This window comes from Solanum tuberosum, unplaced genomic scaffold (genome assembly GCF_000226075.1).
Source record: "Solanum tuberosum cultivar DM 1-3 516 R44 unplaced genomic scaffold, SolTub_3.0 scf00372, whole genome shotgun sequence".
Taxonomy (NCBI): Eukaryota; Viridiplantae; Streptophyta; class Magnoliopsida; order Solanales; family Solanaceae; genus Solanum; species Solanum tuberosum.
Genome location: NW_006239295.1, coordinates 412,347 through 425,995, shown reverse-complemented (window position 1 = coordinate 425,995; position 13,649 = coordinate 412,347). Strand labels below are relative to the sequence as shown.

The window sequence follows — 13,649 nt, the reverse complement described above, 5'->3', positions numbered from 1 at the left end:
TGAGAAGATCCTGCTTGAGCATCATCCTTGAGAGTCAAATGTGACTCCACCCGAGCATTACAAGAGGAGGCACCGCCTTTCTTTCCTTTTCTTTTGAAGGAATTCTGATACAGCCTGACAAAATGCTCAGGTGCCTGACATTCATTTTTCCAATGACCTTTAAGGCCACAACTCAGGTGCCCGACATTCATTTTTCCAGTGACCTTTAAGGCCACAACGATGACAGTGATCGCCCTTGCCTTTTGAAGGATTATTTTGAGAACCCATATTGTTCTCCCTTTTGTTATGACCACCACCTCGACGATTATTATATCGTTTTTTGCCTTTGCCACGCCCACACACATTTTCATGGCCCCAATTATTTTGTCTTATTTCAGACTGGCCGTGCTTCTACCCCGTGTGCCTCCGGTAATGGAGCACTTCCAGTGGGACGGGCTTCATGATTTTTCATTAAAAGGTCATTATGCTGACTCAACCCCCAAAAGGCATGAGATCAGTTCAGAGTATTTCTGTAAAATCTTTTTCACGATATTGTTGTTGTAATATTCATATTAGAGGCATGGAAAGTAGTTAAAGTCTTTTCCAACATGTCCTCATCTTTTATAGTTTCACCACATAATTTCAATTGGGAAGTTATTCTAAATACAACAAAGTTATACTCAATTACGGTTTTATAATCTTGAAACCGTAAGTGCATCCACTCATAACGATCCCTTGGCAATAAAGTTGCCTTGAGGTGGTCATACCTCCCTTTCAAACCTATCCACAATTCAAGTGGATCTTTCACTGTTAAGTATTCAACCTTCAGCCTTTTATCAAGATGATGACGAAGAAAAATCATAGCTTTCGCTTTATCCTGACTTGATGCCTTATTTCCTTCGATTATACAATCACCAAGACCCTTAGCGGTAAGGTGAATTTCAACATCAAGTACCCATGACAAATAGTTCTTTCCAGAAATGCCAAGTGCCACAAATTCAAGCTTTGACAAATTCGACATGATGAAAACTATCATAAAATAATTGAGTTAATATTATGATGTTGGTTTCTTTATAATAAATGATAAATTAATGTTCAAATGATAAAGTATAATATGATTATAAAATATATTATATGTTATATGCATGCACATTGAATGTCTCAAAAACATATAAACTAATGACGTATTGAAACACGATTGGTATAATATCTGTTTTGCCAGTGATCGTCCTCTCCATCACATTTCTATATAATAGAAAAAATTCTTAATATGTATACGTGTCAATATATTAACACGAGGAAGAGAAATTCTATGCCCATATAATTAAAATAAACTAATTCTCGGCCATTCATAAATTTTATCAATTATTCTTTTTACATTTCAACACTTTTTTGTCACCTATAGTTCATTCTCCCAAGATACTTCTAGAGTGAAGTAAAGCTTCTAGAATGAACATAAAAAATCTTTATGATGGCTAACAAATGATAATTATATTTTTGCCCTTGTACGATTGGTATAATATCTGTTTTGCCAGTGATCGTCCTCTCCATCACATTTCTATATAATAGAAAAAATTCTTAATATGTATACGTGTCAATATATTAACACGAGGAAGAGAAATTCTATGCCCATATAATTAAAATAAACTAATTCTCGGCCATTCATAAATTTTATCAATTATTCTTTTTACATTTCAACACTTTTTTGTCACCTATAGTTCATTCTCCCAAGATACTTCTAGAGTGAAGTAAAGCTTCTAGAATGAACATAAAAAATCTTTATGATGGCTAACAAATGATAATTATATTTTTGCCCTTGTACGATTGGTATAATATCTGTTTTGCCAGTGATCGTCCTCTCCATCACATTTCTATATAATAGAAAAAATTCTTAATATGTATACGTGTCAATATATTAACACGAGGAAGAGAAATTCTATGCCCATATAATTAAAATAAACTAATTCTCGGCCATTCATAAATTTTATCAATTATTCTTTTTACATTTCAACACTTTTTTGTCACCTATAGTTCATTCTCCCAAGATACTTCTAGAGTGAAGTAAAGCTTCTAGAATGAACATAAAAAATCTTTATGATGGCTAACAAATGATAATTATATTTTTGCCCTTGTACGATTGGTATAATATCTGTTTTGCCAGTGATCGTCCTCTCCATCACATTTCTATATAATAGAAAAAATTCTTAATATGTATACGTGTCAATATATTAACACGAGGAGGAGAAATTCTATGCCCATATAATTAAAATAAACTAATTCTCGGCCAATCATAAATTTTATCAATTATTTGGCCAAGAATTAATTAAGCGCATAATCACAGTGAAAACAAAGATGCCCTATGTGTACAACTGATGCCGCCGACACATGGAAAATAACTTCACAATTCACAAATTGCAAGTTTGCAACCATCAGTAAAACTTAACTAATCAATCCAAGATTAATTACATTACTGTAATACCACGTCCTTATTTACTTCTTGTTATGTGTATAACAAGATAATGCCTCTTTTTTTTTTTTTTTTTTATAATAACAAGAAATTCTTGTGACAAGTAAAGATTTGTCTCACTTTATAAAGTTAACTACACTGCCGCCACCAATTCCTTTTAACATAATTATCCTTTATTAGTAAAACCATCTCATATGAGCACTTTAATAATCAACTAGGCACAAAGCTATAAATTATCCCATAGGTCAAGACTATCGTCATCACCAAAATATTTAACAGGGAACTAATTTAATATTGAAATAGGCGACAACAAAAATGGAAGACTCGACGGCTTCTTTTCATGAAACATATATATCAAATCTAACATATATATATATTTCAATCTAGGTTATCTAAATAGACGTAAACATGGCTCTTGATATCAATTGTTGGAAAATTATATGCACATCGTAAGCATATCAGGATCAAACTGCTTACATGAATAATAGATAATCAATACCGTTTATGCTAGAACACACAATCATGCTAGAACACTTAAATTTGTTGAAATTTAACTCGATAAATACCTTTTGAAGCGTGATCAGATACCTTCAAGCAAATCTCCAAATTAGATTGATCTTCAAACAAATCCACAAGATAGACAACAGCTATGATCTTCTATAGTGATCCCAAGTTCACATCCGAACTCTCTCAATACTTGGGTGGGCAAGTATCAAAAATAGAAAACTAATCATCTTTCTCTAGGTTAGGAGAATCTCTATTTATAGAGATTTCTTCTCCAATCCAAAAAGGAGAAGAAAACTCAGTTTTCTTGAAAAACAAGAAAAACACACGCCTACTCCTTTTTCCCTTAAGAAATAGGATTCTGAGTTCTAGTTAAATATGGGCACTGGAGGGACCACATAATTAATTACTGAGGCTTCCTATTATGGAAATAATTCCAATTAATTAATTTGAATTATTCTTACCATAATAAAGTACAAATCATTCCACTAGACATTCGTAATTGCACTCCTCTATTTATATTTCGTAATTCCCCATTAAACACTTGTGTAATTCCCCATGTTAAGATTTCATATACTAATCAATAAATTAAATTACTGCCGAATTTAACTGAATGATTAATTTCCTTTAGAGCACTACTTAACTTATTTCATGTGTCGGATTCATAAATCCACTTGCAAGGGTTGACACGATGAAAACTTATAAGTTTCTCAAAAAGGCATATCAATCAATCTCTATAACGAGACATGAATTTCATCAACTAACTTATTATTTCACCAATATATATTATTATCATCCAACTTACCAGGAATATTGACCCATCTCAGAATCTCACCTTTTAATAAATCAAAACGATAATTAATATATACAGATCATAATAGTTATATCAGGATTAAGAATATAAGTACATTTAATAGTTTAGAGAATATGTTTTCATGTTTTCTTACATATATCATAACAAGTATGAAGACTCGATACGAGCATGTCTATATAACACGCATAAAGTCGGATTCAAAACCTCTTTGTAGTCAAAAGTATGTTCAAAATAAAGATACACATGAGAAGAATGTTTTCATAAATAGACATATCGTATACCCTGCTAAAAACGCTTTAGATGTGCTCAACTACGTTCAATGATAGCTCTACAATCAATTATGATGATAAAGTTTAGAACTTTAATCAAGTTCTATGAATTCTGTACTACCCTTCATGGAACGATATCAAGAATCATCCACCGATTACAATGCCCTTATACAAGCTACACAAACCCCAATTATCCCTCGTATACTTGTAATTAAGCGCAAGGACCCACCGTAGCAAAATCCTCGAGAAGTCCTACTTTAATGGTTAATAGTTTATATCCCAAGAATCTCCCACTTAGACTTTTAACCATCACAATTGTTATAATGTACTATATCTAAATGCATGATTAATAGTGTATACCCTAACAATCTCCCACTTAGATATTTAGTCTTGAAAATTGTTAAAATACTATGTCTAAACACATGATTAATAGTATATACCCTAACAATAACTCAAAACACACACCAATAGATGTATCCAAAAAATATTTCACCAAACTTGGTGTTCATGTACGACCTAAAATATATCATTTACACCAGAATATATACAAAATAATAATGCTATTAATTACTACACCTAATGATATACCACTAACACTATCAATGACAGCAAATAATATACCAATAATTTTTCATGAAATTCGGCTTTAATACATGACCTAAAATAGACTATCAATTTCATCAAATCATCTACCAAAATACAATCACGTAATTTGATTTTTATAATCAACTAAAAAAACTCCACAAATACGCCAAAACAAATACTAAAATTATTCACTGAATTTGGCGGAGATACATGACTTAACATATATAGACTATCAATATCACCAAAACCGTCGTAAAGACACCAAGACAAATACCAAAAAAGCAATCACGAATTGGAAGATTAATAACGAAGTAATATAAACTATCTATTAACTACATTATATACCCAATTTCAATCCTGTTTTATGATGTTTTAAACGACATTAAATACACCATCTAATACAATACAAAAATACACATCATATAAAATCATAATATGGTTAGATTTCGACTTAAATTTCAAGAACTAAACAACCAATTTCCACTGTAATACAAAAACTCATACCTACCAAATAGATTAAAAGTTAAAGATCACGGAAAAAAAACCCAAATAGATTACAATTCTGTCGTGATTTATTACACATGTTAGAACGTGATATTCTCCATAAGCAAGTGTTGGGATATATACTATTAACCATGTGTTAAGATGTAATATTTATTATAGAATAAATATTTGCTCAGTTTTAATAGATCATATATTCGTTTATGGTGTCTGTTTACTTATATAGTAGATGATTTAGTGTGTAGAGTTTTAACTTATACACAGAGGATTAAATCATCGGTTCTTACAAGTATAAAAAAATTTTGTTCACAATCTAGGATGGAAATTGGACATGCCATCGGTACGATTGTAGCACAAGATTATATGTAATTTATCTTGATTATGGGAACGGTATAGTTCCAACTTCTTGTGCTAGTGCATTTTGTATGTATTGAACGGGACCGAGTAGAGATAATTGTTTTAGACTGGCTGACAAAAAACATATTCTCTAAGTTATTAAATGTACTTATATTCTTAATCCTGATATAACTATTATGATCTGTATCTATTAATTATCGTTTTGATTTATTAAAATGTGATATTCTGAGATGGGTCAATATGCCTGGTAGATTGGATGATAATAATATATATTGGTGAAATAATAAGTTAGTTGATGGAATCCATGTCTCGTTATAGAGATTGATTGATATGCCTTTTTTGAGAAACTTATAAGTTTTTTATCGTGTCAAACCTTGCAAGTGGATTTATGAATCCGACACATGAAATAAGTTAAGTAGTGCTCTAAAGGAAATTAATTATTGAATTAAATTCGTCAGTAATTTAATTTATTGATTAGTATCTGTAATCTTAACATGGGGAATTACATAAGTGTTTAATGGGGAATTTCGAAATATAAATAGAGGAGTGCAATTATGAATTTCTAGTGGAATGATTTGTAATTTATTATGGTAAGAATAATTCAAATTAATTATTTGGAATTATTTCCATAATAGGAAGCCTCAGTAATTAATTATGTGGTTCCTACGGTGCTCATATTTAACTAGAACTTAGAATCCTATTTCTAAAGGGAAAAGAGGAAAATAGCGTTAGTTTTATTCAAGAGAAAACTAATGTGTGTTTTTCTAGTTTTCCAGAAAAACGAGGTTTTCTAATCCTTTTTAGATTGGGAAGAAATCTCTATAAATAGGGATTCTCCTAACCTAGAAAAGAGATCGTAGGTTTTCTATTCATACTTGTCCACCCAAGTATTGAGAGAGTTCAGATGTGAACTTGAGATCATTGTAGAAGACCGCAAAGATGTTGTCTATCGTGTGGATTCGCTCGAAGGTCTGTGTAACTTGTGGATTCGTTTGAAGGTATCTGCTCACGCTTCAAAATTTAATTCTTGAATTAAATTTCTGTAAGTTTATGTGTTCTTGCATAAACGATTTGATTATTTATTATTCATGTAAGTAATAAGATTTTGGTATGCTTCCGCTGTGCATATAGTTTTCCAACAATTGGCATCAAGAGTCATGCTTGCATCTAAATAGATAACTCAAATAATATGTATATGGTTAATTATACATATGTTTTCGTTGAAAAATCAAGAGGTGAATTTTTTTTTATGTTTGACTGGCAGTTTGGCGGTAATTGGGTAGGGTTAATCTGGGTTTTTTGTGACTTCTTACATTATAAAAGTTAACAAAATAGATTTCGCCTATTGCCGAATTGAAGTTGCCGGCGTCAGAAAGAAAATTCTTGCCAACATATATGTTAATCACATAAATTATATCAACATTAATTATGGGTCAATTGAACTATGACTAATTGCATGATTTGATGTTTGGTTTAATTATCAGTGGACTGTTTGAAGAATTTTTTTTTTATTCAAACTTGTTTCACGTGATGAAAGGGTGGTGACAACCACTATTAATTAGAAAATATTGTTTTCTTCTTTTTTGCCAAATAATTATGTGAGCTGAACATTATAATTAATAAATGGTTTCCATTAAGTGGTTTGTTTATTTGGAATTATTAGAAGTTCTTAATATTATATATATTTGAGATTACAATATGTGAATTGAGAATTATGATAAATAAATAGGATCTATGAAAGTGGTCTATTTATTTGAGTCGTTAGAATATCCTCAATGTATCATGTATGGATTGTTCTTCATAAATGTATACTACTAAAGGTTTGTTTACTAGGAAGGAGATTTACCTTTAGATACTAGTAGCACTTGAATCAATTCATGAGAAGAGATATTAAAGATTTTCACCGATTTAAAGGGAGAAATATAATATCTTAAATTTTCAAGTGTATTAATTGAGAGAACAATATGTTGTAAAGGGGTTAGTTGTGTGTCTTAGCCGAAAGACAGGACACAAGTATGTTTTGTGCTCATGAAATAATTATTAAAAAGAGAATACAAATGTGAATCATGTTATTTTAGTCATTAACTATACCTAAAACGGTTATTTTTCAAATTTGGTCATAGTTTAAGTGGTCATGAATTTTTATTATCTCTGATTGACTTGAAATTTGATGGTTCCATCGAAAATCGTTTAGATGGGTTTGGGTAGTTTGTCGGATTAAAATTTGATTTGAATATATGATAAGATCATTTTTATGTCAATTATGTTTATGTTAAATTTGAAACATGATTGCACATGGTTATTTAACATGAATTGATATAAGAATGTAGGTCATATTGTTTTAATTCCTAAAGAAAATTAAATTACTTGAATTTGAATTTGGTCATAGCTTTGGAAATAAAGATTCTTTATAGGCTCCAATTGACCTGAAATTTGGTAAGTTCATTGATATCGGCCTAGTAAGAAGTACTCATTGTTATGTGGTTATGATTCTTTGAGGTCGTTAAAAAGATTTAAAGTTGTTCTTTAGAATTAAAATGTGATTTAGTATGAATGGCATCCTTTATATTATTTTTATTTATGTTATATGTGGTACATGATTACACATGATGAGTTAATATCAATTGATACTCCCTCCATTCCATATTAACTTAAGATTTGAGGTGTTTCACACCCTTTAAGAAAAGTAGGTTAGGACATAAATTGAACATAATTTTCCATTTTTACCCTTCTTAATTATTGTAAAAAATAACTAAACATTAATTATAATAACTAATTCCAATACTAACTTAAAGGGTAAAATTGGCAGAATATTTTAAAAATAGTCTTGAAGATTAAAAACTTAAGTTAATTTGAAAAATGGAAAAGGGCTCAAAGCTTAAGTTAATATGGAATGGAGGGAGTATATGATAAAGATGTAGATCTGATTATTTTTCCTCAAATCGTTTGAATCTGCATTTGATCATAACTTTGGAGATAAATATTATTTTTGAACTCTCATTGATCTGAAATTCGGTAGGTTCTTCAGAAACGATCAGATTTAAAATACTTATTGTTATGAAGTGGTTTGGCAATTGGCTTAGATATTTCTTTGTATTTTGAAAATTAATTTTAATGAAAAATTACTCGACTATGATATAGTGGTGATAGACATTATTCTCTATGGTCTTCATGACTAAATTTTAGTGAAGTATTAAGTTCATGTGTTGGCTTTAGACCTTTCTCCATATCAGATGAAATTAATACGAGTCACTAGATTTAATCTGATCTCTAGTTTTGATAATATGTATTGACTCTCTCTATCTGAGTAATATATGATTGAATCAATGGATCTAGGGATAATGATATTCACTTGGCTTAAATTAACATATACTCTCCATCTGAGTTAGCTTTTGTTCTAAATTTGTTGAAGTGAATATCTGACACCACATATGTATGTTGCATGAGTAGTCATTTTTTCATCAAAATTTATTATTCAAGATGCATGGATATCTATGAGTGTATTTTGATTTATTTTTTCATTCATAACACATACTGATTTTTGGAAAATAGTATTCAGATAAAGTAAATAGTTTTTAGAATTTTGTTCTTTGTTCTTGATTTGTGTATCTATTTCACAAATGATGATATGTGTCATGTGATAAGAATTTTTTAATGGAAAAATTTTAAATTCTATTTTGACCATATAACGTTTTCAACCAAATTGATCATAGTTTTGGAATTCGAAAAAAAGGAACTCTGATTGATCTGAAATTTGATAGATTCATAAGAACGACCTAGTAAGATTTTTTTTTTTTTGGATCGTTATATGAGTTTTTGGTCATATTTGATTAAATAGTAGTGAAGTATTAGTTTTATGTGTTGGCTTAGACCTTCCTCCCTATCTGATGAAATTGATACAAGTAACTATGTATTTAATCGTCTAGTTTTGATAATCTCTATTAACTCTCCTAAATTGAGTAATATCAGATTGGATCAACGTAACTAGAGGATTTTCACTTGACTTAAACTAACAGTAGACTCTCCATCTGAGTTAGGTTTGTATAAGTTTATGAAGTGAATAATTGGTCATTGTACATGTGTATTGCATGAGTAGTTCTCCAATCCCATTGATTGGCTATTCGAGATGCATGGATATATATATAAATGAACCCTGAAATTGGTTATTTAGGATTATTCAAAATATTATGATCTATTTAATGTATTTATATCTCATATTCTCAATAGACTTTTTGATGAGTCCACGAATTGGACTCATTTAGGGCTATATTTTGATAGAAATTATGTCCTCAAATGCCTCTTTTATCTCAATATCTGATGAAAACTCTTAAGTTTCAGGTATTTGAAGTTTAAAGGAAAGCATGGACACCACGTAGGAAAAGGGGACAAAAAGGGTGAAAAGAACGAAGAAATAAAGGCCTGAGGATCGCCGAGTCCACTTGGCGAATTGCCGAAGGGTCTCACTTCGCAGTTTGTTCCAGTGTGCTGAGCTCTGAAGAAAAGGATCAAATCTGCGGAAAAAGGAGCAGTTAGCGCATCACCGAGTAGTTCCACGAAACAGTACCTCATCGCCCAATGGACCAAAGCACGACGATGCTGAAGGCTGTGACAGATGGCGATGAACATTACCGATGGGCGAATCGCCGAGTTGATCGACGATTTCGACTAACGCCGCCGAAGGATCCACTGCAGCACATTTTTTGAAAAACTATAAATACTAGTTTAATATCAGTTTTTAGGGAGTTGAACACTATTACAATTTTTAGTACTTTTTCATATTTTGCTCTGAGTTTGAGAGGGATTTTGAAGACTTGAAGAAGAAGAGGGTTTTCATCTTCAAGATTTGGAGTTGGATCTCTTTGATTCTTCATTCTTGGCTTGTAACAAGACTTAAATTTTCATACCCATTTGAATGCAAGCTCATTTAGGTATAAATTTATATCTCTTGTTGTGTGGCTAAAAAACTCAATTCTTGGGGTATGATTTTATGAATATGGGTTAACATAATTGTTGGGTCTTGTTTGCTGATAGTTTAAATGTAGTTTAATGGTGATTTCGTCTAGTAGTTGTGGTTGAATCTAATGGATTTGTAGTTGCAAATACAAGTTCACTCATGTGTTTTCGGCTTGCTCGAGAGAGAAGTCGTGAAACCAAGACCACTAGATTGATGGCCTAAGAAGTAGGTCGACATGAGGCTCAGCCCGAGAGGGTGAGCCCTAGTCACATATCCTAACACTCAGCTCGAGAGAGTGAGTGGGGTAAGGCGTAGACTGGTCTTCATGCGGCAAATGGGTGTCCGAGAGGAATCCATTTGAAAGGGGGTAAGTTTCTCGACAGAGAACTTATTTCCATTTAAAGCTTAGCCTAGTCACAATTACTCTATAGATTCTCTATCAAAAGCATGTACCCAATAATTTAGTCTATCCCGTATTCCTAATCACATTCCAAGAATCTCCCTCTCATTTTATATCTCTTTGTTAATTTCGTTGTTTTTGCTTACTTGTGACAAAACCTCGAATTTGATATTTGACACTTTCGTGTCACCCATTCAATTTAAAATATTTTTAATCGTTAATTTCTTTAGCTACGACTAATTAGAATGAAATTCTAATTTTCTACTAATTTTCAAAACCACTCCCTTGGGACTATCCCAACCCTTGGTTGGGTTACTATACTATTGCACGATCGTAGACACTCGTACTAGAAGTTGTGTCGTTGATTACGCAAACATCAAAATGGCGCCGCTGCCGCGGAGTGGTGTTGTTTGAGAATATGTAGTTAAGAAGAATTTTTGTTCTTAATTAGTTGTAGGTTTACTAACCTTATTTTTAGCTTTGTTTTCTTTTTAGTTGTTTGTGTATGCAGGCACCCTAAGCATGGCCGAGGAAAGTGGTGGTAAGTTGGTTGGGAAGAACCAAGAAGTCAAAGATGACCTCAAGCTAACTGCACTGGTAACTCAACTGATCGACTTAGCCACCAAAGTCTCAAAGGTGGAAAACCAGTGCAACATCAAGGGAAGGTACATTCCCCTACATAAGCGGAACAAGTCAAGAGACAGAGAGAACAATCGTGTCGAGAGCACGCTTCAAATCATTCTCCAAAAGATCACCGATCAAGATCGAGTGCTGGAAGAAATGAAAGAGAATATCGAATCGTTAAATCGAATGATTGGCTCTCATTCTAGATCCCTCCAGCTAATCAAGTCACTCCTAAGCTTTGCAGTGCCTCAGCTCCATCCAAATGATCTATTGGGGTCACCTAGTGATGTTAGGGCCAACCCCAATAATGGAGAGTGAAAAAGAACTTACGTCGTGCCACGACGTTAACTAAGGCGCTTCTTGGGAGGCAACCCAAGATTTTAAAGGCTTTAGTTTTACCTTTATAAATAATGGTGTGTTGGTTATGCAGGTCAAAGTATGGAGAGTGTAAGGAAATTTCATTTGGCGAACTAAAAGCCCATTCCGCGAATCGCGGAAAATGGTTAATCCTTCTATTGCCCGTCGTTTGGATCTCCATTTACACTGGAAGTCCTGTAAAATCGGCAAAATAGGTGATCGCTCGGTGTGTCGCCGAGTGGATCGGCGAGTGCGATTAACGTCGCCGAATGGATGCGCACTGAAAGGTTTATAATGGCCAAAGTTCTTAAAATTTGAACTCCTTCACTCTCTCTCTCGCTTTTAACCTTCACAACCTCACGAGTAGAGGGTGGATGGTGGATGGGGAATATGGGAAGATACCCAATGGATCGAATATGCTAGAATAGAGGGATGGGGACCTAGAATTGAGTCTGAAGTAAATGGAAATATGGTTTCGTCGAAGCGAACATGCCTGGATATATAGAAACGACTAGAGACTCTATCAAGACGATACCCGATGTGTTTGGGGCTGTAACCAAGGAATACACAAGTGCGCTACGAAAATCAAATTTGTGTTTTTTATAAGGTCGAAGATATGGAAAACAAAGGCATCCGAAGGCTCTTAGGAGAGAGTAATCTGGTGATTTGTGAAATGCAAGTTCAAATAGAGACTTACCACTATTCGAGGGTGATGAAAGTTGATTTATTAGATATACAGCGGTGTCTAAGGCAAAGTGCCAGAATGGGATGGGGTGGAACTATGAGCTAAGAGACTTAAGCCTGTTTCAACTATATGGCGATGTTTTCGTTCAACTTTGCCTTGTTGTTCATGGGTGTGAGGACATGAGACTCTATGAGAGATGCCGAATTGCGAGAGGATAGGGGAAAGAGCACGAAACTCGCACCCTAATCCGATTGACTTGACTTAATTTTGGTGTGAAAATGATTTTCAACCAGAAGCTTAAACTGATGGAAAATTGAGGTGACTTCTGATTTTAATTTCATTGGAAATCCCCAAGAAAAATTTGAAAAATTATCAACAAACACAAGAAAATATTTATGACCCTCGGAAGATAAGTGAGGAGCAGGACCCCAAACATCGACAAATAATAATTGCAAAATAGAGGAGCTTTTATTAATTGAAGTTGGAAGATGAGACTTTTGTGACTTGCCGAGTTGGCAAGCACTACAAATATGATTAAAATTAAACCTAGACCAAGGTAAACTATGCTTCTGGATGACTTGATGGAGCACTCATTTGTGGGGATGACCTAGACAAAGATGCCAACACGTGGATGCCGTTCTGGGAGATATAAAAACAGATGGTGACTTGGAGATTGCTTGTGGTTGGGAAGCTTGAAGCTTGAGTGAGTACAGACCATCATTACTCTGCCCTGAAAGAAGAGGCTTCGTGGATGCTCGATCCTTAACAATAAAATGAGAGGGATGAGATTAAAAAAAAACATCATTATCATGAGCAAATCTCTGAACAGAAAGTAAACGTTTTGTGATTGAAGGGACATGCAGAATATTAGTAAGAGCTAAGGATTTGGAAGGGAGAGAGAGCGTGGAATTAATAGTGTGATAAATAGGAAGCCCTTGCCCGTTCCCAACTTGAACTTGATCCATACCGTTGTAGTCCTCCACATGATGCAAGCTAGCAAGATCAGGTGTGATGTGATGGCTAGCACCGCTGTCTGGATACCAATTTTGGGGTTCAATATGAGGTGATTGATGAGTCAAATAAGCTGACAGATTGATCGTGTGATTGTATCGCTGAAAATAATTTGGTGCAAGATGATTTACACCATTACAAA

General features: G+C 33.2%; 1 protein-coding gene across 1 annotated transcript; it reads right to left on the bottom strand.

Annotated features, from left to right (window-relative positions):
* Positions 1 to 373: 373 nt before the first annotated feature.
* On the bottom strand, positions 374 to 1,000 carry LOC107063522 (uncharacterized). Its single transcript, XM_015315484.1, has 2 exons — positions 668 to 1,000; positions 374 to 466 (listed from the first exon to the last, which is right to left on the bottom strand). Exons 1-2 carry the CDS (start codon positions 998 to 1,000, stop codon positions 374 to 376), a joined length of 426 nt encoding a protein of 141 aa, XP_015170970.1.
* Positions 1,001 to 13,649: the final 12,649 nt, after the last annotated feature.

Bases quoted from the DNA above. Each gene is read 5' to 3' on its own strand.
- LOC107063522 (XM_015315484.1), bottom strand. From the start codon at position 1,000: ATGTCGAATTTGTCAAAGCTTGAATTTGTGGCACTTGGCATTTCTGGA. The intron at 467-667 runs GTAATTGAGTAT...GGGTTGAGTCAG, and splicing joins GGTTTCAAGATTATAAAACC to CATAATGACCTTTTAATGAA.